Source organism: Corvus cornix, chromosome 7 (genome assembly GCF_000738735.6).
Source record: "Corvus cornix cornix isolate S_Up_H32 chromosome 7, ASM73873v5, whole genome shotgun sequence".
Classification (NCBI taxonomy): domain Eukaryota; kingdom Metazoa; phylum Chordata; class Aves; order Passeriformes; family Corvidae; genus Corvus; species Corvus cornix.
The window spans coordinates 27,956,948-27,980,870 of NC_046337.1; the positions used below are offsets into that span (position 1 = coordinate 27,956,948).

A 23,923-nucleotide genomic window follows, 5' to 3' on the forward strand; every position below is an offset into this window, starting at 1 on the left:
TGTTGAGGTCTTTACTCGCATGTGGTCTCTACCGGCCGTAGGAACTCGGAGAGCGCTTGGGAGGCGATGGTGTCCAACGTGGGCGGGTGATGTTTTACTTCTAGGTCGGAGCCTGGCGGGGCAGAAAGGATGCTATCTTGCTAATTTAAGTTGTAATCGTTGTAATTAAAACGATTCGTGCTTCGGGGTACGAGTCCTCAGCCCTCGGCATGTCCTGCAGAGCTCCGCCGTCACTCGTTCTCATATCGGGCGAGAGGGAGGTTGGAAGGGAAGAGCGGGGTTCCCCGGCACTCCGCGCCCCGTAGGCACGTTAGGGGTGTAAAGGCAGGCGCTGGGCTGGCTCCCGGGCCGAGGGTGACGGCTCTCTGCTGCAGCCCCTTCCCGCATTCGTTCACGCCGCAGCTCGGGCAGTGCGCGGCAGGCGGGACGCTCTTTTCTTGCGTGGCGCGGCCACCTCGGGGTGAAGCGGGGGACACCGCCCGGCCTGGGGCAAACAGCACTGGAGTGGCCTGAGGCTGCGGCGAAGAAGCAGCCGCAGTTGGTGCTCGGGTGGAGGGTCCTGTTAGTCACTTTTCTCTCGGATCTAGGGAACTTTCCTTAATTGCAACGAAGGTGGCAAAACTCTTCCTTCATTTCCAGCTATAAGGGGCTAATTTGAAGGAAAAGGGCCACAGGGCACAGACGCTTCGGTCTGTGCTCTCTTTTATCTGACAGTTTACAAATCGGAACGGAACTATTTTAAAGAATCCATGCAATACTGAAGAGTCTCGCAAGTCTATTAAGCTGAGGTGGGTCGATGAGCTTGATATCTCACGGAGGAAATCCCTTGCGGTTAGCACTGCAGCGTGTGATTGCGGGAAAACGCAAGCCCGTGGCTAGGGGGAAAGCCAAGAGCTGGAGATGTGTGTGAAGAACACGGGGAAGCTGCAAATCGTAGTGGGGAGCCGGAGGGTAGGAGAGAACCTAGCAGAACTCCAGCAGCAGGCAGCTCACCCCCGCACCAGGCTTCCAGCCGGCCCGGCCTGCCGGTGAGCCCCGCTCCCTGCGCCCGCCTCGGCCGGGGCTGCGCAGCCTTCTGGGCACCGAAATACGGTGTAATAACGTATTACGTACTACTCTGCTCCGGCCGTGTCGTTCCCTTTCCTGTATACGCCTGGCTGTAGAGATTGCCTCTCTGTTGTCCGCAGCTCCTTCTCCGTATAACCAGCGTTAACAGCAAAAGGCTCATCAATAAAACCGCTGGGGGGAAGGATGGAAATGAGGGTAGGTCTGCAGAGATACTGCTGTTCCGAAACTCTTTGGTCGGAGCTCGGACGCCTTAAAGACACTTTGGGTTTGATTTTTTAAAATTACTTTTCCTATTCCATTGGTACAGCACGAACGAGCCGCCTGGATCCCGAAGGGGCTGGAGGCGGCCGGCGGTGCTCAGGGGATGCAGAGCCGGCTCCCGCGGGGCCGAGGCGTTGTGCCGCGGAGCCGGGGGATTCGCCAGGCGGCCCGGCGACCGCCCCAGCCGCCGCCGCGCTCCCCCTCCGGACAGCCGCCGTTCTAAGCTTGTGTTGCCCGGGTAAAGCAGCGGCTTGTGGCTGGGAAAGGACGATGGCCGGCGCCGTGCTCCCGCCGGCACTGTCGGCTGGAGCCAGAGTTCTCCCCTCGAAGTGCTGCCGGCAGAGCCGGGCTCCTCCCGCCCTTGGGCTCAAGGACATTTTTGTTTCGTTTCGGCTTCCCCTCCTGAACCTGACGCCGAAAGAGGGATCGCGGTAGCGCGGAGGGACAGGGACCCCTCCTACGGCGACAGGATTAGATGGCTCGTCCCCGACAGCGAGCGCTCGATGGCGGGGCCGCCCCGCAGAGGCGGCCTGGCTCCTCGGCTGGCCAACGCCTTTCCCAGTCCACGAGGGCAGGGCGAAGAAGGCGCGGCTGGGTAGGAGGTCGGTCCTTACGCGCTGCCAGTCGCCGGTCTGCCTGTGCCACCGCTCTGCCCTCTCCGGGCCGGGCCGCGGGAGAGGAGAGGATGTCGGAGCCTCGACGGCATGTGGCACGACGGGCAAGGTGTCAGGGCGGAGCGGCGCTGCAGGGCCGAGGGCGCAGCGAAGGGCGGCGGGAGGGGCCCGCTCAGCCCCGCGGCAGGTGCTGCGCCGTTCCCGCACCGCCGGGGCCGCGGGCGAGCGGGCGGGAGCAGCGGCCGCCTCGGGCTGCGTCGGCGCCAGTGCCCGCGCGATGGCGCTGTGCAAAGGGGAAGGCACAGGGACGGGTCGGGAGCGTAGTCCCGGCCGGGGCCCGCAGGAGCGGCCGCGGGCTCGGGTCCCGCCGCGATGGAGCCCGGGCCGAGCGGGGAGACCGGAGCCCTCGGCTGTGGGATCCGCTCTCCCCTCTCCTGCTGATTCCGGTGTCCTGGCAGTGCCTGCTCCAGCCGCCACCCCGAAGGGACCCAGAGCTGCCTCGCCGGTCCGGGGAGCCACCCCCCTCCGATCCCGCCGGCCGCTGTGCTCTCGTGGCAGCCCGGGACCTCTGAGCCCGGGGACGGTGGGCCGGTGTCCCCCGGGACCCCAGCGCGCTGCGCCAGGGACCCCGCCTCCGCCCGGGCCGCAGCGCTCAGCCCCGGCCGAGCCTCGCGGTGAGGCTGCCGTCCCGCGGGCGCCGTGGCCCCTGGGAAGTTGTGGGTGGAAGGGGGAGAAAGGAGGCGAGGAGGGCGCCCGGCGGATCCTGCCAGCCACGAGGGCCGACTCGCGGGCCGGCTGCGTGGGGCGAGAGCTGCCCCGGCCCGGGGGGCGGCATCGCGGGCAGCCGAGGCCCGGGAGGTCGCGGCAGCCCAGGCTGCAGCCGCTCGCCTCTGAAGCCTGTGTGGGCACAGAGCTGCGATCACTTCCATGCGTTTTGGCTTTAAGAGCGGTAGTTAATGAAAACCAAACCTTTCCAAGGAGGTGTTTTTGTTCAAAATTTTTTGGCAATCAACGACTTTAGGCGTCCACAAACTTCAGTAGCGCTGGGCACTCGGACCGCATCTACTCCTACTCTCATCAGAGTGCGAGAGCAGAAAATTCTCGTACGGGAGTTCGTGTTAGAAAAAGAAAAATAGGTTATTAATATTATTAATAAGTTTTTTTAAAAAATAGGCTTGGGGGTTTTTTTATAGCGACATTGAAGACAGGTGAGGAAAACGATGGGAAATAATCGTCCTTTTTTTCCAGTGTAAATAAGGAAAACGTGAAAATCATACAACAGGGGAAAAAAAAGTGTTTGTAATTCGAAACAGAGAGAAAGTCTTTTATTGGGAAAAAATATGTAAAACAAAAATAAGCATCATGCTTCATAAAATCCGTATAAATTAAGTGATGTTTACAAAACAAAAGTTACCAAACAACATTTCTACGAACTCGGTTTAAGTTTCCCTCAGTTTCATTAACAAGCCCCTTTGCTTCCGTGTCGAAATTTTTTAATTATTACGGCTTCCGATTTCAAAGTTATTTTCTAAGAGTATTTATGTAAACATTCAGTTTATAAATACGAACTAAACACATATTCGGTAATCCTGATATTCCAGTGAAGGCACAAATGAGAAACCAGCTGCCGGTGGAGAAAAAACGAAAGCAACAGAAAGGTGCAGGGGATTCATTGCAAATGAAGCAATCGCTACATATATATTTAAATGTATTTAATTGTATGCATTATTCAAACGCCCTTCTGACTAGTTTAATAATTTAGAATCGATAGTTTTCCTAAAAACTTTATAAAATATTTACACTTAATAAAATATTAATCGATTAACAAGCCAGTCGTACTCTTATAGGAGCTTTACTAAAGTCCTGTAATCGCGCTGTCGCCACACGTCTCCGCTGTTAAGGAAAGGATCACTGACAAAATGTAAATTAAGATCTTCAGACGGTGGTGTTTATAAAATACCTCATTAATGGGCTTGGATTGAATCTCTCCATCCATCCACATCATCAGATATAATAATAGTAACGAATCAGACAGGGAAGATCCTGGCTAAACCATTGGCATTTTTTTTTTCCAGAAGTACTGAAGTCCTAAATCACCAATTCTTCTAACTTTCTGGCCATTGATCCGCGGGCATTCGTAGTTCAACATCAAAGGTAAGAACAAAACATTATTCAATCATTCGATAGCTGGCGGAAAACGTTAACTTCCATGCTGCTGAGCTTTATCAGATTTTTTTTTTTGGGGGGGGGGGGAGGAGAAAAGTTAGATCGGGTTATTTAAAAAGCAAACACAGAGTTCTCCAAACTTTGAGGCTCCTTTCTGAGAGGGAAGGCAGGAGACCTGGCTGGCGGCCAGCCGCTGCGCTCTCTTCTCCGCAGCCTGCGCGTTCCCGGCACCGCCGCTCGCTCCTCCGAACGCTCCCGGAGCCCTGGCCCTGCGGGGCCCCCGGGCCCCCCGCCCTCGGCCTTCCGCTGTTCCCCGTATCTTCTCTGGCTCCCCCAGACTTCAGCCGGCGATGGGACCCGGCTCCCACCCGCGTTCACTGCATGCTGTCCCAGGGAAAGGCTGGCACCGCGTCCAGACTTTGGCGGCGGGTCCCCCTGCCCCAGCCGATGCGGGGAGAGACACGAGTGCTTCGGCCGAGGCGGGGAAAGCCGCACTTAGCACTGCTTTTCGGGGGCCGGCCCGGAGGTCGGATGTGGAACGAAGGGATGATTTCTCTTACCCTGCCCGGGGATCCGCTGCTTTTCCCGGCACTATTTTCAGGGGCGGCCCAGAGCTCGGGACACCCGAGCGCTCGGCGGGCGGGTGGGCTGTCACTGCCACTCGGAGGGCAGGAGGGGCGCAGCGGCAGCCGATCTCCTGTGGGGACCTGACCCTCCTCCAAACCCCGAGTCAGCGCTGGGACGGCTGCATGCAGGCTCGAGGCAGCCCCTGCTGCCCACCCTACTCTCCCCGGGCGCTCCCAGGACTAACGAAAACCTGTCGCCAGGGCTGCCCGGTGGCCGTGATGCTCCCGCCGGTCCCCAGTGTTGCCCTGCCCGGGATGGGGGGGCTCTGCTCCCCACTAACCCCCCCGTAGCCCCCTTTTTTTTGACCCTCCGGCGCCACCGTAAAAGGCAGAGCTCTTAAGGGAGCACGGCAGGGAGGGCGGCGCCGCGCAGGGAACCAGCCGCGGACGGGCGGCGGGGGAGGCGGAGGAGGGGGGCGTCGGGGCACTTTGGGTGCCCGCCGCCGCCACCTCCTTCCCCGCCGCCCGTCCGCCGCCCGCCCCCCGCGCCAGAAGGGATTCCGTCGGTCCACCTTAACACGGGTCTCGTTCCACCGCCGGGCGGGCGGCGAGGGCTCAGCGGCGCGGGGCCGCCGGCTCATTCCCCCGCGCCCCCCGGGCCGGGCAGGGGGCGCTGCGGGGTCCTCGGGGCGCCCGCCGGGCATGGCCCCTCCGGGAGACGCGCCCGCGCCGCCGCCGGCCCCAGGGAGCGGCGCGGTGCACCTTGCATCAGAGAGAGAGCCTGTCTGCCGGGTGACCGCTCGCCGCCCCGGGACTGGTGAGGGGCTCGATCCCGCCCCACTGCGACTTCCCGGCCGGAGCTTTGCCCGCACCATTGGCTGCACTTAGGTAGCGCTGTCATGCTCTACCCGGAGCTCCGCTATTAAATAATTTAGCGGCGGCGGCAGCAGCTCTTCTCTGCCCGCTTGTCACCTTCTCCCGGCCCCCACCATCAATTATTCAGGACCACCCCGTAACTGCCTGGAGCCGGGCGCGGAGAACAGGGCGACGGCGGGGCCCTACCTGGGGCCGGTCGCTGGCTCTTGGCGGCCCGGAGGAAGCGCGACCGGCCCTCGGGGCGGTAGCCCCCACTACACCGCGAAAAGTTATTGTCGCCTCGCCCCGGCGGGGAGAGGCTGCGGGAGGATCCCTGCCGCCGCTCAGCTCCCAGGGGGACGGGGGTGGGGGGCGGGTGGCAGGAGGCGTCGAGGCCGCACGGGCTGCATCGGACTAACCCGGGCGTCTGGATTGAGCGCCGGTAGCAGCTTTGCTCCTCGTCGGTCAGTTCGGCGTCCCCAACTCCGACTTCCCCACTATCCCACACGCCCGCCCTCCCCCTCCGCCCTTCCTCGTCTCCCGACTCCTCCTCTCGTTGCCTCTCGGCCCTCCCCCAGCCCGACTGCCCCTGCCCTTGCGCCTTTCTGCCCTGGGTCTCTCCTGTCACCACCGCGTCGTCGTGCCACGCTTCCCCTTCCCCTTCCCCACCCAGCCCACCCTACGCCCTCCCTTCGCGCGGCACCGCGCTCCTTCTTCGCGTGTGAGATGTATTATTTATTTATTGGTGTTTAATTTCCTGCCAGGTGGGTTTCTGCCTCCCACCCTTGCGCGCAGCGGGGCCGGGGCTCCGCGGGGCGGGCCGGGCCGGGAGGAGGTGGGCTGCTGCGCGCCCGTCTGTGCCCGATTCCGAGGTAGCAGCGAGACTTGATTTTTGCGGGGGGCGGGGAGGGGGAGGGGTGTCAAGGCGAGGAGGGGTGGCGATGTTTGGGATGCACAGCCCTGGGACGGGAACGCCGCGCAGACAGACAGGCAGACACACACACAGAGGCATGCACATACACCAAACCCGAAAGCAAGGACAACCCCAGAAAGGACTCACTTTGCCTCGATGACTCAACGCAACTAATAACCGTTTCTCCGCTCTCTGTGGCGAGTCCCTCCTGCCGCTGCTGTCGCTGGCAGAGGAGGGAGCGATTGAAAGTGACACACCGGGGCCGCCGCCGCCACTTCCCCGCGCCGCCAGGCACTCGCCGCCGCCGCGGAGCTCGGGAGAGCGGCGCTCCCTCCTCTTCTCCTCCCCCTGTCTCCCCCGGTATTGATTTTCTCCGCTCAAGGTGTGAGAAGTCGGCTCCCTCTCCCTTCTCCTCCGCGCCGCAGCCGACGGCCCGGCGGCTCCCCGCCCCCTCGTCCCGACCTCCCCGCTCCGCTCCGCTCGCCACCCGGGACCCTCCGGGACGGGGCTCTGCCCTTGCCGCCCCGCGGGCAGCCGCCCCGGCCCCGCCGCCCCAGCACCCCCGGAGGAGGGCGAGGAGGGGGCTGGGGGTGGGGGGAAGGAGTAGAAGCGAAGAACGCGGCGAGAGAGAAAGAAACAGGAAAACTTTCCACCCTGGATTCTCTACTTCTGATCCATGGACAGAGCCCAACTCAGCCAACTTACAGACAGGCTATAAGCAGTAAGTACAGCGGCAGCTCGCGGGAGCCGCTTGCTAGAGGCTTCCTCGCCAGCCGCCGGCTACTCCGTGGCTGCGCAGCTGGCCGGCGCGGGGGGGCCGTGCCAGCGGGGCCGTCTGGACTGGCAGCCTTTCCCCGCGGCCCCCGGGGGCGGGCCGGGACCGTGGCCGGACCCGGGGAGCAGCACCTGGCTGCGGCGGGAGGGCGGGCTGCTTGCCTACCGAGCGCGATGGGAACCGGGACGCCGCACTGCCTGCCCCCGCCCGCGGCAGGTTGGCGCCGGGCGGGCGAGGCGAACCGCTCGCATCCAGCGGGGCCGGCTCCGGCGGCGGGAGCGGGACGGCATCGCACCCGGCCGGTACTCGCCCGGCTTCACGGAGCTGAACCTCCCTGGAGACGCACAGCGGGGGCCCGGCCGGGTGAGCGGGGCCCGGTACTGGCCGGCGGCCACTGAAGCGCCCCTTTTTTCTCTCGCCCTAGGTCCGTGCTCCTTCTACTGCGACCTGCCAGCGGGAGCCGCGTCTCCGAGCATGGAGCGGAGGAGCGAGAGCCCCTGCCTGCGGGACAGCCCCGACAGAGGCAGCGGCAGCCCCGATGTCAAAGGGCCCCCCCCCGGGAAGGTGGCCAGGCTGGAGCAGAACGGCAGCCCCATGGGCACCCGCGGGAGGCCCAACGGCGCCGTCACCAAGCCCGTGGGAGGTAACCGTGCGGCCGCGCTCACAGCGGCTCCGCCGGCCGGGGCGCGCAGGGCGGCGGGCCCGGGGGAGCGTGTGGCGGGCGGGTCGGCACCGTGCGCGGAGGGACCGGCAGGTCCGCGTGGCAGCTGGAGGGCCGCTTCCCGCTTTCCCGGGCAAGCATTTGTCTGCTCGGCCCCGCTGCGGTGATGGGGATCCGCGGGAAGACTTGGACCGGGCGTGTGGCGCGCAGCCCTCCGGCGTTAGAAGGCCGCCTGCCGAAAGAGGCCACCCCGGGCCGGGCGGCTCTCAAAGGGCCAGGCCTGATCTTGCCGGAGGGTAACGGGGTGAGAGCGTGTCCTGCGCTTGGCGCTTTCTTCGTGCGGATCGCCCTGGGGCAGCCCGCGGGTATCCCCCTGCCGCCGGCGGTCCTGCAGGGCACGGCAGCGGCCGGGCGGAGGGCCTGGGCAGCGCCTGCAGGAGAGGGCATCGTCTCCGGGCTGGGTGTGGGCGATCGGGCTGCCTTCATGGATGCAGGTGACAGCACTTAGGTGTGCTACACCCACCATCACAGCTTTAAGAATGGGGTCACCGGGGTGGGAAAAAGAATAGCGTTTATGGTTGCATTTTAGGATTTTATTTTTATTTCAGTAAGTAGCATTTTGTAGCAGTTGTTGTAAAAGAGGACAGGGCAAAGCATGTGTAAGGTTCAGCTCTTTCAGCAAACATATTGAGCATTAGTTTTGCACTTCTGCATTTCTCTAGAATACTTAATCTTTCTTACTTTGCTATCAAGTTGCTGGTCAGTTTTGTGTTAACAGCATGGTAAGCTCGTGGTTGCTTTTTCCCCTCCTTTTCCTCCAAGCAGATAAACTTTACAGTCACTTCTCCTAAATGCTTTCTTTTTTCCTCTTAACTCTGATGCTGTCGTGTTTAAGGTAGTGCAGCCTGTTGTTAGGAAAAATATATTTTAAAATCTTGAAATTAGCCAGGTGTTGTGAGCAAAATACTGCAGGAAAGGCCACCAGTAACTTTATCTTAAAAAAATCTTCCGTATTTGTGTTTTAAAATGAGCAGAGTGGTAACACATAATTGTAGTTCTTTATACACAGTTTGTGTAAATGGCATTTCGAGAGATACATTGAAATGGTCGTCACATGACTCTCTATTACGTGAGGTTTATTTAGTGATTTTACCATTAGATGCTTGTTTTAGACTTCTTTGGCTCAATAGGCTTCCTAATTGCTGAAGTTTGCTAAGGAGCTGCAGATTTTATTTTAAAAACTTAGGATTCATTTATATACCTAATGAAGGGTAAGAGAGCTCACTAGTTTTTTATGTTTCTTGGATAACTATGTATCTAGTTTTTAATCCTCTTCTCTATGTTCTTCCAATGTATGGAAAAAGAAGAAACAGCTTTGCAGTGAAAGACTTGTAATACTATTCCACTTAGAAATTGGTGAAGAAATGATTTGTTGAGTAATTGTAAAAAGGAACTAGTTAATAATATAAAAAGGAGTATATGTAGTTTTAGATGACTTTTTCGAGACTTGGGCATTAAAGCTGCTTGATATTAAAAAGAATGTTAGAATTAGAGCAGAAATGTTTTTCCTTGGGGCATTTATAGAAATATACTTTAAAAGAATTCTTTAAAATATTTTGGAATATGTTAGCTTTCCAGTTGCAGCTGTGTTATCCAAGAGAAATTCAGTGGCTTTTATAATTATATCGGTGGTTCAGCTTGAATCTGGCCTGTTAAGCTCTGGAAGATTTCTTCCACTTAAGAAAAAGACTTTCATTTCTGAAAGCAAACTTTTAAGAGCCTAAGTTTTCGTTCATTACTCTTCAGCTCATTTATAAAGGTGTTGTAGATTGGAGTGTAGAAATGTGGGGGAATAAGAAATGCAGGAGGAATTTTTATTTTCCTTAGCTAGTGTTCTTTAAACAGTCTCAGTCTCTTTGGTTTTAGGTTGTTCATAATAAAGGTTATTCATTACTCCTTATTGCTACTGAAAGCAAGAAGAAAATTATTCTTGTCTGAATACTTACCTAGGTTCTGTAATACTCAATACTAAATTAGTTAAGGTAGATTTTTTTTTTTAATAAGATAATGGTGCTGTTTAAAATTGATTTATTTTTTTTTCTCCTGGAAATACTCTCACAATAAATCAACATAGCTAATTTCCAGATATTTTTCTTCTGCTCTTTTTCAAGTCTGATCTTTAAGAACCCGTTATGATCAAGTGACCTTTTCCTGAATGCAGATCACACCTATTTCGGGTATTTTTGGAAGTCTGTATCTTTGCAGTGATTACTGTGGTGTTAGTAATTCTTCCACTGGAGTTGTGAAATGCAGCTGTAGACATTTGTGGAAAGGCTTACTTTTAATTTACTGGCAAATTAGTATAAAAATTATTTGAAATAAATATTGTTAGGGGCTCTCCTACTATTGTGCCTAAAGTTTGACAAAAAGGAAACTATTGAAAGTCATAGTGAAGTGGCATCCGAGGCTTCAGTTGTGAGTGTTTCAGTTTATTCTTATTTCTCGGGCTTTAACAAGTACTCATACTTACTGAATGTGAATTGCATTGGGGACAAAAATGGAAATGCTTTACTGAAAACTAGAGACCATTTTAGTTTTTGTTTTGTTTTATTTTTAATTTCATAATGTGTATCTAAACGTTTTGAAAGCAAAGCCAAATGCTAGTAATTCTTTATCTCATCTCATTTTGGGCCTTAGATATGTAAATGCTGAAATTCCTTCCTACTTGTCAAGTGGCTTTTTGTTGTAATAACATCAGGTTCTGAAGTTAATTTCTGAGAACAGAGCAATAAGCTCTCAACTACCTGCTGCTATGATGAGCCTGATGACCTTTGGTAACCAGTTTTATAATCGTACTGTTTGCTGCAATTATTTTTCTAGTGACTTCCCTGAGAAATAGAGAAATATAGCGCTATCAGTGTTTCTAGCTTTCTCTCTAGTTTTGTGAGTGAAAAAGTGTTTTAAAATAAGCTTTTGTAGTGCAGACAGAAAATCAATTGTTCTCATGAGAAATTTTGCCTTACGATTTTCCTGATTTTTTATTCCTAACATGAATGTACTTAATTCAAAGGGCCATTACAGCAGCTATAATAATCTAGTGAAGGTCACTTAAAAGATAAACGAGGTCTTAAATGATGTGTTTAATAGGGGATTTAAAAGTTTTGGTACTGTTTACAATGTTGTTAGCGTCAGTTCAATGTAATAGAGTCCAGTTTTGGTTTGCCTGACTAAGCCAGTGCTTTCTAAAATGTTTCAACTGTTTTCTGACCAGTCTGTTTTAAAACCTGTATGTAATAAAACACAAGTGCTCAGATTTTAAGGAGAGTAAGGTTCCTTGGAGAAAAAGGCTAATATTGCTTTAAAAAACATATGAAGCCTGGGAGAGAGTTTAGGGCAAGCAAGAGCACTATGGTGTTGACAGCTTTATATCCCTGTTGGGTAACATTCACTTACTAGAATTGGCGTCTCCTCTCAGTTAGTAATTCACTCCATAAGGATTAAAAAAAAGAGGGATGATTAATGACTAGGAAACTTACGTTTACAGTATTGTTGATTGCAGTTCGTGAACCTGTTTGTGTAAGAGTGGATGTGCAGATATATATGTGTGTGTTGATTTGAAGAGTGTAGAAAATAAGCGTCAAAAGCTTCTGAAAGCAACTTAAAATGCCAGTGTGCAGAATGAGCTGTTCTGAAGTTTGGTTTTGCCGAAAAAGAAACATAGAACCAAATTATAGCTAAGGGAACATGTTCAAATTTGGAGCAGGAAATGATTGCAAAACATTTTTTGTTTAGATTAGCTTGATGCAGTCTGATAATATGTTCATATTCATTTAACTGTTAAAAACTGTAATTCAATTTACAAAATATTAATGGAGGGAAAAGCTTTCAGGCAAGTCAAACCAAAGTGTATGATCAGGATGTTAATCAGTAGCTGTAGTTATGGAGCTTTTACAAAGTCAGATGTATCCAGAAATGTGGATGCAGTGACTCTTCGGAGTGCTGCTGCTGATTGCTGTAAGCCCCCTAAAGTTCAATGTATTGTGGCTCTGTCTGCTTAGGTGTACTTAGAAATCAGTTTTACTATATCTCTGGGGTGACAGAAACACAGGCTGATGGCTGAAGAGCTGTTTGTCAAAGTCCATTCTAAATATTTCTGCAAAAATATTGTAGGGTTTGTACTACCTTTTATATCTTTACAAGGATTTAAGGTACTTGACTGGAGTGAAAATTCACTTCTGTGCAAATGGAAGAGTACAGCATGATCAAATTTGCTCCTGTGTTCTAAATGGTTAGTTAATATGGCATGCTGAACACAGTAAGGAAGTATGTTTCACTTGTCCTTAGGAATTGAGTGAAGCGAAAGGTTAAGTTTTAGATTCCTGCCCAGATCCTAGATGAAGAATATGTTCCTGCTGCCTGAAAGAAATATGTAGCTGTTCTAAAGAATTAAGCGAATTGAAATACAGAAGCGTGAAAGCTGCAAGTCCATGTTAGATCAGGAACCAGGAGAGATGCGCTTTTGTATTTGTGTTTTATATTTTATCTGTGGCAGAATAGTTGGAAAATGTTGCTTTGTACTTTGATATAATTCAGTAGGGATTTGGAAGAAATGTAAAATCTTGAATTTTATGTGTTTCTGATACATAATGAGGAAGAAACCTCTAATTTAACAGGAACAGTAAGAAAAGCAAGACAGTGATTTCTTTTTTGGGACTGATAGTTAAAAATGAGTTTCTGGTCTTTTTGCTGATTTTTCACCCCTCTCTCCATTTTCCAACCAGGCAATGTCATATAAATAGAACAAGCAGAGCAGTCATTCCTGAAGGGTCATGCAGTGTATCAGCTGTATTTTTGCTGAGGTAGAAAAATAGTCTTTCTTTATGTGTTTTCAGTACTTGGTCTGTTATTAAAATAAAGACACAGTTGGTTGAAGTATGTGTGCAATTGAACATACGCATTAAACAGAATATAGGGTATCCACCCATTCAATGACCTAGACATAATTTGATGTTTAGAGTAATTTTGGAACCCTTAAGTTGCATCTGCAGAAAGCCACCAACAATTTTGAATTCAAGATTTAAGATTAGCGGTAGTAAGATGTACTTTTTTCCCCCCCCGCAACAGTTCCTAAGTCTTTCAAGTCATCTCCCTGCTTCCTCCCCACACCCATGGCCATGTTAGTTAACTGTATGCTGTTATTCTCATCATAAACCAAAGGAAAGAAAAAGCAACATAATTGAAATAGTCCACATTAATTCTGTTTTCTCCTCCCTTTATAAGTTGGTCCTGCCTTTTCTTAGTGTCACTGGGATAAAACGTAGTGTATTTACTGTCAGTTATTTATAGGGCAATTCTTTGACAAACTCACCTTAACAGGAGTTTTCAGTGACTTCCCAGAACTGTTTTTATGCCTAAAGAAGATGGCAAAATCATATTAAAAACTATAAAAATGCCAAAGAGGTAATATATTTTCAAGAAATTTAATAGTGACATATCTTACACTCAGGTTTAGGTGAAGAACTTGGACATCGAAGGAAGGCCAACAATATTAAACTTTTATTGTTATGAATAAACACTCTGAGGTGAAGTTTGAAGATTCCTTTCCCAAATACTTAATTTTGTGGAATCCTTATATCTATTTAAATACTTTTAATGTACTGAATATTTTATCTTGATTTAAAAATAGAAAAAACCTGGTATAATGTAACTGTAATCAAGTCATCATTTCAGCAGACAGCTATGTCATATTGAAACTTTCTAGTTTGTAGCACAGACTTTCAGATGGTACCACTTAACTTTAAAATTCCTTTAAAGTATTTAAGTTTAGTACTCTTCATGGAGATGTAAGCCTGAATATTTATTTTTGCAGTTACTTTCTATTATTGATGTTTTCTTTAAAGCTGTGTATGTAGAATGGGGAGGAAAAGGGCCACAACGGTGGTCTGAAGCTTAAATAAAATACTTGAACCAGTAAGATTTTTGTCACTCGCATTGACACAGAACATGGTAATACGATATGGCAACTATGGTGCTGTAAAATGAAGAGTTTTATTGCAGTCATGTATTTATATTTCCCAAACATCTGTGTGATCTGCTTAGGAAAATTCTTGTTTTTGTGATTGAGCAGACCGCAACCTGCTTTTAAATCTTATTTTTAAACTTTTCGAAGTAACTGAAAATCTGTAGAACTTGGGAAGATTTTCTTTTGAATCCCAAATTGCAAGGCATAGCTACGTTAGGCCTTTAATTACTGCCCCTCATAATTTAGTTAAATTAGTAACTACAGCTGTGTTTTTAGGATTAAAGGCCCAGTTTTTCAAGGTATAAAGTATTACCAAGTCCCTTTGAATTGATATGATTGTTCGAGATAACCTGTGCCTGATTCATACTCTGTAACTACCGTACGAGCGTGCTCTCCTTTTGAAGCTCTCAGTGCCTTTGAAACCAGCCCACTGTGTTGAACGAGGAGCCAGAGCCCTTTCTAGCTCAGAAAAAAAATCACCTTGCGGTAATTGGTTCCTACTGTACGACATGTCCGGGGTCAGCTGCATCAGTCCTCATGGTGGCATGTGTCACTAATGCAGATGTAAGAAATAGTCACAGCAGACAAAAGGCAGCTGAGTATCTGATGGCTTTTGAGAAATGTTTTCTAGCCTCTAGCGATACTAAAAAAAATTGCCCTCCAACAAGCTTTGTACTTGTTGCAGAATGCTCATCAGCAGCGTCTCTGCTGCGGGGCTACAAATGAGTTTACATTGATTAGTGGTATGAAAGACAGAAAATACTCTTTGCCATTTAATTTGGGGGCAGTTGTTAGCCCATCTAGTTGAGGTTCTCATGGCCGTTCCCGAGTGTTGACTGCTTTAATGTGTGATACGTTCTCAGCCAGCAAGGCATGTTGTCCATATTGTCGCTGCTCTATAGTTAGGGATTTTTTTTTTTTATCCAGAGTTCCTGCGCTTTGTATGAAAGTATGTACTGCAGCTGTTGAGTATATTTTGTCCCTGTCTTCCATTGCACTGATTCAAATATTGGTAAGGGAAAAAATGTTTTATATTTCCAATGTTATTCCTTCTATTTCAGGGAACTTTAAAAAGGCAAGAAATAGTATTTTTAGTTGTTTGGTTTTTTCCTTTTAAAATATATTTACTAGCTCTGCGGGTATCCCCTGAGGATTTACAAATATACAAGATTTTGGGATTTGTATATTAGCAATTTAGGGCTGCTGACATTGAAAAAGTCTTATAAAAGATGTTTGAAAGGTTTTTTTGTTTGCTTTGTTGGTTGGTTAGTGTTGTGTTTTGCTTTGGGTTTTTTAAGTGTAATTCTTACTCTGATTTTTAAAGGTGTGAATGTCAATGTCGCTAGTATCTGAGGACTTACGTAAAACCTCCTTCCAGGAGGCACTTCTACTTAGAATAAAACTACACAAATAATTTGCAGATTGTTTAAAAAATGGAGTGTGAGCCCTGCGTCGATGTTATGGTAAGTCGGATGCTAGGGCAGGAATACTGTTTCTGAGCTAAAGATATATTTTCAATTTCCTGTCAAATGCTGAATGATTATTGGTGTTTCGTGCGGTGATGTTTGGAAAAAGAGAATTGTCATTATTTGTAGAAGCTGCATGAAGGGAACAGAAAGAACTTGAAGAAAAAGGACAGGTAGCTCTAGATAAGAGTCTAAGCATATGACTTGTTTTCTAAATAGAAAATTATCTGGCTAATTACCTGGCTAAAAATGTTTAGTCCTTGTGCTCTAGCTGATGTCCTTGTATCAGATGGACATGCAATATTAAACAATTTGAGCACAGCTCTACCATGTTAATAGCAATGTCAGCAAGGTAAAGAAGCTCAGAAAAATCTTGATACCTGTCAGACGCTATTTTATATGAAGCTGCAGCATCTCTTGAGATAACCATATGCCCGCTGCATTTTCGGAATGCAGTAGAAATGTCTCCCACTTAAATATGCTCCCTCATTTGTTCCCCAAAGACACACACTGAGATGAAAAGATGCATTGTTGACAGCAAATCTTTTCAAACGTGCTAAACCTGACATGGAATGTTGGGAGGGGAGTTTCTTATATCAAAAGCATGATTTGTATGGCCGCATACAGCCACAAGGTTACTTTGTCTCTCTGTTTCTCAGCTGTTCCATTCTATTTGTAATGTTGACAAGGGGCTGGATTAGTCTATCTTTACTTGTGTATCACCAACACGTCACTCTTGAGAAGTTGCTGACTTTGTCAGCATTTGGACGGAAGCTTCAGATAAGTGAGGAAACTCACAAAGAAGTATTTACCATCTTGGTAATCGAAACTCATGGAGAATGTTTTGCCATAAATTTAACTGACAGGCATATATTGGAAATGAAGCATGTTATTTTCAAAACTATAACCAGCCTATTTTTTGAGAGTAATATAAATTCATATTTTGAGCATATTTTGGTTTATATTCATTTCCATTATTTATATATTAAACTTAGATGTGCACAATTTCCAGCCTTATTATTTTGAATGGTTATTAAGAAATGTAGTTATAAGTTATGAGTTATACAATACTTTGGAGTAAAAGGTGATTTTCATAATGTCTTTTCCCAACTTACAAATAACTTCTTTGCCGTAATACAAACATGTTAGTGGAGCAACATGATAGATGTCTCTTTAAGTATCGTAGTAAAAGAAAATGACTTGTATTCTGAGGCTGTGGATAGTTTATGTTGTTTTGGACCCATTTCCCAAGCAGTGATCGAAAACAGATTACAATAACAATTATACAGTCAGAAGATGCAATATCCATTTCTGTTTTAATTGAGTGAAAGAATAATAAAAACATCATTAAGAAAAATGAGGTGGACCTGTCATACACACTACCAATTTTTAGACTTAGAGAAAATGCAGAGTAACAGAAGTGTGGGCTTTTTTTAAAATTTTCCTTCTTTTTTTTTTTTAAGTAGTTTGTTTCTCAAGCTAGAAGTCTAGATAGTAGACTTCATATGGGCTCCTGTGAGCAAGTATGCAGTAAGTAGGCGTATTGCCTGACAGTAGTGCTCAAGTTAGGCATTATCTAAGTGTCTGGGTCTGGCTTAATAATGACTGTATTGAGCCTTTCTGATTGCATTAATATGATCACAGTGTCATACTGGCCTGCCAGCTAGATGAGCTTTGAGAATGCCATGGACAGGTAGAAAGTAGTAAAAATGACTTCCTTCTTTTTCAAAAGGAAAAGTGGTGCTACTTTATGTGGGGGGGGAGTGTTTTGTGGGTTTTTTTTCCCTCTTGAAATCTGTGGGCATGAATGCAAATAAGAGTACTTGATCTCTTAAGCCATCACTACCTGGGACTAACTCTTCTATGGCCCTTTAGCCAGGGTTCAGATTAAAACCCAAAAGGCAGAAAGGCCCTGTGCTGGGGGGGCGTGCATCTCTCTGTGCCTCTTGCAAAGGGACCAAACTGTAGTTGAAGGCCTGAGGTTGAGGGATCCCGGCTCTCCCATTTTCTCAGACTCCTAGAGCTGTAAGCAGAAGTGTCCTTTCGGCTGTACCATACACGGAAAGAGAGAGCCTTGTTACAGTAGCCTTGGCTCTAGTCCTGTATCATACAGCTTTATAAATCAACATTTGGAATGGCATCTGAAAGTGAACTGGGAGCCAGTTTGGCCTTTGGAGCACAGATGTAATCTGCTTTCTTTGGCTAACACCTCTCAGTGAGCACATGCATTTGCACTAGCAGAAATATCTAATTCTTTGGTGTAGCTCTGTGTGCATAGTGTAGCAATTCAGCTTGTTGAGCCCCAAAAGCATTGCTGACTTTTCACAAGTGAATCCACACACAGTAGGTCAGCCTGTAGGTAGGTCATTTTCACCCTTGCCCAAAATTATTATTAACTGTACGAAGTGTATTGTGCATACCTGAGAAAGAGAGTGTATCTGTTAACTTTTATTCCTCGACCTCGTGACTCGTTTGATAAAGATCTGGTAGTTATTAAAAACCTGCTGGCAGATAAATGTAAATATTCCTAGAAGAGTAATGTTCCAATTGATAGCTGTTAAGTGTGCGATCTTGTGCTGGTAGAGTATTCCCCCACAACTGCTCTGGTCTTGAAAAAGAGAATACAAGAGAAGGCCACTCTGAAGTTGCCCTCTCTGCACAAGGGTGTGAAAGACTGGAGTTGTAAGTAAAGGCCATGCCCCAGAGGCCAGTTGCTGACCCATAATAGGCCGTAGGTGCAGACTGTCTGAAGACTGTATTGACTGGTGAATGGGAGGCAGAGAGGGAAATTGGCTGCATTCTGGGGGACAGAATGGCTTCTACTTCTTCTCATTTGTGGTTCCCTCCTCCACTTACTTTCCTGCTGAAGATGCGATGAAGCTTTTTGTGGTCTCCTCCTTCTGTCATCTAGCAATGATATTGCTGTAGCAGTAGCCTTACCCTTGCTGAAAGTCAGGCAGGGTGCAGCGCTTCATCAGTAACCATTGAGTTTGACAACGTTTATTCAGAGAGAAAGTTTGATGTGGCTTGTTCTCTTGTGTGCGTACTTGTAACTTTTGCCCATAGCCAGTTCTGTCATATCTGTTGACATTGTCACTTAGAAGTGAGGTTTTCTAGTGCTGCCAGTATCTATAAGACAGGAGGGAGGGAGGCAGTGGTTACAGTGGTTGCGGGTAATTCAGCTTGTCTCACTATTGGAGCCTGCAAGTGGGTTTGAAGGCAGAGTTGTAGGTGCAGTAGTTACTTTAGACTCTCTTGGCAGTCATTTATCTTGTAACACAGAGAAAGGGTGAACAATTTCTTTTTCTTCCCAGGGAGCGGTTCACAGAGGGATGGACGTGAAGGAGAAAAGTACTTGCTGGTGGGTCCCAGTGGAGACCCCAAAATAGGCCCGAGTGTGGTCTGCAGCACTTCTCCAGGAATAAAACCTCAAACCAGCTATGAAAGCTTTTCTGTTGCATTCCAGGGGACTTATCCCAGTACCGGGAGACTAGTTAATAGAACCTTCATTAAAATGCTTTTGCTAGAAGATGTTTTTTTGCTTCAAAAATTACATAATATGGTGGCATCTGCTAGCACCACTGAATTTAAGGGCTTATTAGCGGTTCCAGTTTTCAGGGTTTAAAAGTGTCGGTCACTAAAAATAATTTTGGGTGGAACTTGGCATAGAGTGTCTTAGCCCCGTAGGCGAGTTTTGTTACGTTTTTGAGAGAAGAAACATAAAGTAGTCCCCCAAATTAATAACCCCTCATGAACCCTATACTTGTTTTTGAGTTAAACCAAACTCTAAAACTTATAGGAAATTAATGGCTTAAGATGACTTTTTTTAACAAAAAGTCAGCTGATTTTAGAAGTGTTTCTTCCACTGATTTTGAGGGAAATGAGTATATTTTCCATTTAGTTTATATTATGAAGTATGGCTGTGGGATATTTTTTCTTCTTTTATAACTGGGAAACAAGTTGAACCAATTGAGCTGTTTTATTTAGGAAAAATGTAGCTATAATGTCTTCACCTTTGCCTTTCAACTGATTCTATGATTCTATTCCATGGATTGGAAGGCCTGTGTGTGATTCTGGTGGAGAGCATGGTGCTGGTACCCCACAGGATTCCTGCGTGCCGGGGGATGCTGCTGGCACCGGGGGGCCTGAGCTTTCTGCTGGAGCAACCCAGACGCCTATTTGTGCTGCCTTCTCACTCAGGCTCCCTCAAAACAGTATTTTGAGCTCTGGGCTATCATTGCTCTCAGTTTTGCTCATTTAATTGGAGACGTGGAAGTGCTTTATTCTCCTGTTTAATTGCTCCTGCTTCCTGGCTGCCCTGTGCATGGCTGTCCTTGGGCTAACAGGGTGGCCCAGTGGGGCTGCCCCTGTTCCTATCCTGTGAACCCAACTGGTGCAACAGGCTCAAACTTTGGGTTGAGTTAAAGCAACTGGTTTAGCGAAGGGGGTTTGTTACCAGAAACAGCTGATCCACTTTGGCCTCATCTCCTGTGAGTAACACTTGTGTCCCAGACATGCCGCAGGAGAGGCTGTGCCAGAGGTAAATGCTTGGTGTTCTTCTGTTTCTCATTTCTTGTTTGTCACAGCACATGCTCTAAATATGGCTTTTCTTTTATATCATTTTTTTAGAAATTCAAGTATTATCAAATCAAGTTATGAGTTTCATAATATGTTTCTGTGGTGGGATAGTGGCCTGAAATATTTTGTGTTAAACAGCAAGGCTGTTATTTCAGCTAGGAGAAGGATTCTTTGGGTAGTTAAGCTGTCAGAAACAGAGGACATCTGCAGAGACGGTAGTGACTTATTTATAAGACTTCCTGAGATCTGGGATAGCTGTGATGGCTGGGAGACTGAAGCCACAGAAAGGACTGGAAGCTGAAGAAAGATGTAAATAATATCTTGTGGTTTGCATTTGCCATTGGCTAAAATATAAAATGTAGAAATGCATTTCCTGCCTACAGATTTATTGAATATGTAAAGCCAGAAAAAATAGCTGAGGAGGAGTAGAAAGATATTGTCCTTAGTTTTACTTCCTCTGGCCCTCCTAAGAAGAAAAATTCTACAATGTAATGTTATTTAACATGATTTTGTTTCTTTGGCAAACATTGCATTAAAATCATCTGTGGACTGAGCTCTTCTTTACCAAATTGCATCCTGGAACAAATTATTTGCAGCGGGCTTATAAACCCATGAAGAGTAGGAGTTTAACAGCATCACATTACTGCTTATATGCAAAATCAGATATCGTGCTTTTTGTCTAGAACACACTGGAGAGCAGAGAATTAGCAGAAAGTAGGGTCCTTGTTTTTAAACAAAACCTTTTGCTGTAATGAGGTGCTTGATCGGACCGTACAGTTGCAAAGATCTTGATGCAGTCTCCCGTATTTGACACAGCGATTTCCCGCTGGCCGCCTGTTAGTGTGTGCACACAGCTTTCTTCACGTGGTTCCGAGTGGTTAGTGACAAACAACTGCAAAGTCATTCCTCCAGTCCCCATTAAAAAAGATTTACAGTGAAAGAATTCGCAGCCTCATAATGAGACTGTTGTAAGCTGGTGCGCTTGATAAGTAAAAGGCTGAAACACAGTCCATTTACCCAAACCAAGCATTTATTGTAAATAAGTTAAGTGCCAACAACTTATATTCTGTCCGATTTAATTGTATTCATAATTTATGGGGTAACTTGAAAGTGAGCCTTAATGGACATGCCTAATGCTTGCTGAAATGAGGGAGCTCTGTCTCTTCCATCGTATCACGGAATTGCCCCGGCATGGGCTGAACCTGGGATCTGCTTCAGGCCAGATCCTTCTTGAGTGTGAGCAGTCATGTGTGTGTGGCTCTGTGGAAATGGTGTGATTGTGCTTGGTTAGCCTGTCATTGTGTCCCCTGAGTCTGCAGCCCTCAGCTGGACTCTGGAGGATTTTCTGGAGAAGATCTCACATCATCACCAGCTACAGCTACGCTGTGATTTAAACAAAAGTGATGTTGAGATCAGAACAACCCCCTTTTCATTCAAATACTATTTGGTGTCTTTCCTCTTGAAAAAGCCCCAGCCAACTGGACAAGATACCTCACATTTTGGAGTGTAGTTGATTTTTCTAAGTACAAATTTATCTTCTATTGTTACGTGTGATCTTAAAGCTCTTTTCCAACCAAAATGATTCTCTGATTTTATGTTTGTTCAGCCAGTCAAGTCTTGAATAGAAACCTCCTGATTATTAATGTGTGAACTAGGTTTTAATTTCCGATCGCTTCAGGATTTGCAGTTTTCACTGTTTTGAAGAAGTGGCACACTGAGGCTTTAAAGCTTCCCTTTTTAGTTTCTTTTTTTTTTTTTTTTTTTAAATTAGTGGTGGGATTAAGTTTTTCAGAAAGGAAATTATGGATTTGTGTTACACTTAGGGTGCAGGATAGCATCTTTGCTGCCGAAATTCAGGTATTTCTGTGTAACTGAAAGCTGTCAAACTTAATTGGCTTCTGCCTTTTCAATTAGAGCTGCAGGATGTGAAAAGGAGAAGTGGCAAACCTCTCCTGTGCCGATTTCTGCCTTTTAAAGCATTTTTCTCAGTTTAGGTTCATTTCTCAAAATTGTTTAGAAGAAAGGGAAAGACAGTTAAATACCAAATCAGTATATGTAAGGTCAGCTCTACTGCAGTGCAGACAGAAATAAATAAATGGACTGCTTTCCCTTCACTGCCTTTGCTGGATAAAGGTCTCTCTCTAAAGAAAAAGCAGAAGCAGATTAGGTTTAGGAAATGTTTGTAGTTTGATTGCTTCCTGTGGTTACTGCCAGTTGTAGAAGCATGCTTTATTGTTAAATATATGGAATCTTTACCTAGATAATGTCCTTAAGACAATCCATGCTTTGCTAATTGGGCTTCTTAGTTTCTGTTGTAGGGTAAGGGTCTCATCTTAGAAGTCCAGGCAAAGTTGCTTGCACTCCAATGGTTTTTAGGTGTGTGTGGAAATAAACATTTGTGGATTCTTCTCTTGCTATTGCCTAGATTTATTTTAATTTTTTTTTTCTTTTTTTTTTCTCTGTACTGGAAAGGCCAGCTTAGAGAGTGGCCCATGTTACAGTCTCTGCTAGGGAAAATGTTTTCTACATAAAGTAATGAAGAATTTTCAGTAGTTTATGAATTTTCTAGTCGATGTCCTGGTTTCTGATCTCCAAACCATAGAAATTTGCCTTGTCTTTGAGGGAGATTACCCTGCATGTGTGTCTGTGTTCTGTTTAAAACAAAACAAAAAAAATAGCCGACAAACAAAATGTAAAAACCTGAAGCATAACAGCAACAACAAAAACTTTATTTTCCACTTTCTTTGCTTGATAAAAATCTCTCCACTGTAGAATGATTTCCTTTGGGTTTGACACCACCATTTGATCTCAGTTTTTAATAATTTTGGTGGGTTTCACTCCCAGAAGAAAACATGCTTGTGCTGTGAAGTATTCCCACTAGAAATCTGGGAAGTCTTAAAACCTCATGTTACTCAGGGCAAAGAACTGGCTTCTTTATTAATTCCTTGCTAGACAACCCCTCTACAGTAAATCTTTCCGTAACACCATGCTGTTGAAATTAATCAACCTGATGTTTGGAAATTGTTCAAATTAGATTAAATTAAATAACACCTAGATGGGACTCAAAACTTGTCCTGATGGAAAGAGATTTTAATCTAAAAAGACATGAATTTTATTGGAGCCTTTTCTTTCTAGTTGATCTTCATTTTATTAGGACACACAAGCACTGCTCCCTATTTAATGGCTGGAGTGGGTGGCTGTAAGAGTAGAACCTGCTCCTCAGCTTTCTGCTCTGCCTGTGATGGTTCTGTGGAACCAGACCATGCATAGAAGTTCAGTGCCAATAGTATCACATTTATCACTTAAAAAAGCATGGACTGGACAAAGTATTATTTGCAAATGAATAAAAGAAGTAGTGCAGGACTTTTTAATAACTGCTCTCTTCTCGTCCTTCTAGTTTGTCATTAGAAATCTGCAGCTTTTACTTGGAAGTCTTACAACTGGAGATGTTTTCCAGGGAGCTGTATGATTGCATATTGATAATACTTTTAACTGTCTCTAAGTATTTTTTTTGTAAAAATGAATGCTTTATGTAGCAGAGTATCTTGGGTTTTAACTTCTCTAATGAAATATCTATTTCTCTTTCCTTCGTTTTTAAAGAATTGATTGCTCCCTAGTGAAATAAAACTATCGATTAAAATGGGCAACGAGGAGAAAATGTGCTTTTGGTCTCTTTGATACATATTTAATTTCTTCTTAATTTCTCAGCCCCTTAGGAGAGTCTTGGCAAAAAATGCAAGTGTGTTTACAAAGACTCTCTGTACATTGCAGCTTTGCCATGAAAGCAACAGCGGAGCTTAAATCTCATCTCTGATTTGCTTAAATGTTTATGTTATACAAAGGTACTGGTTGCTGCTAACCATTCCCTTCTTCTGGGTAATGGTGGGAACAGTTTTTCACTGCTCTCTTTCATGGGTTAAATGGAATTCTTGATGTGTATGGATGTCCTTATAAAAGCCTTTCTGTAGATCTCGGTTT

At 46.7% G+C, this 23,923-nt stretch overlaps 2 protein-coding genes across 3 annotated transcripts in view; one reads left to right on the forward strand and one right to left on the reverse strand.

Moving 5' to 3' along the window:
• Positions 1 to 230: 230 nt before the first annotated feature.
• On the reverse strand, positions 231 to 5,379 carry LOC120410286 (collagen alpha-1(I) chain-like). The gene is made up of 4 exons (XM_039555087.1): positions 4,921 to 5,379; positions 4,250 to 4,577; positions 1,374 to 2,881; positions 231 to 515 (listed from the first exon to the last, which is right to left on the reverse strand). The coding sequence occupies exons 1-4, from the start codon at positions 5,377 to 5,379 to the stop codon at positions 231 to 233; spliced, it is 2,580 nt and encodes an 859-aa protein (XP_039411021.1).
• SATB2 (SATB homeobox 2) overlaps positions 4,018 to 23,923 on the forward strand; it is a 132,867-nt gene continuing 112,961 nt past the window's right edge. The window contains exons 1-2 of one of the 2 annotated variants that reach the window (XM_039555439.1): positions 4,018 to 4,097; positions 7,643 to 7,861. In XM_039555439.1, coding sequence (XP_039411373.1) covers positions 7,693 to 7,861 — 169 coding nt within the window. In that variant the 5' untranslated portion in view covers positions 4,018 to 4,097; positions 7,643 to 7,692. Of the gene's footprint in view, positions 4,098 to 6,696; positions 7,165 to 7,642; positions 7,862 to 23,923 lie in introns of those variants that run through there. The other variant, XM_039555440.1, reaches the window with a different exon arrangement.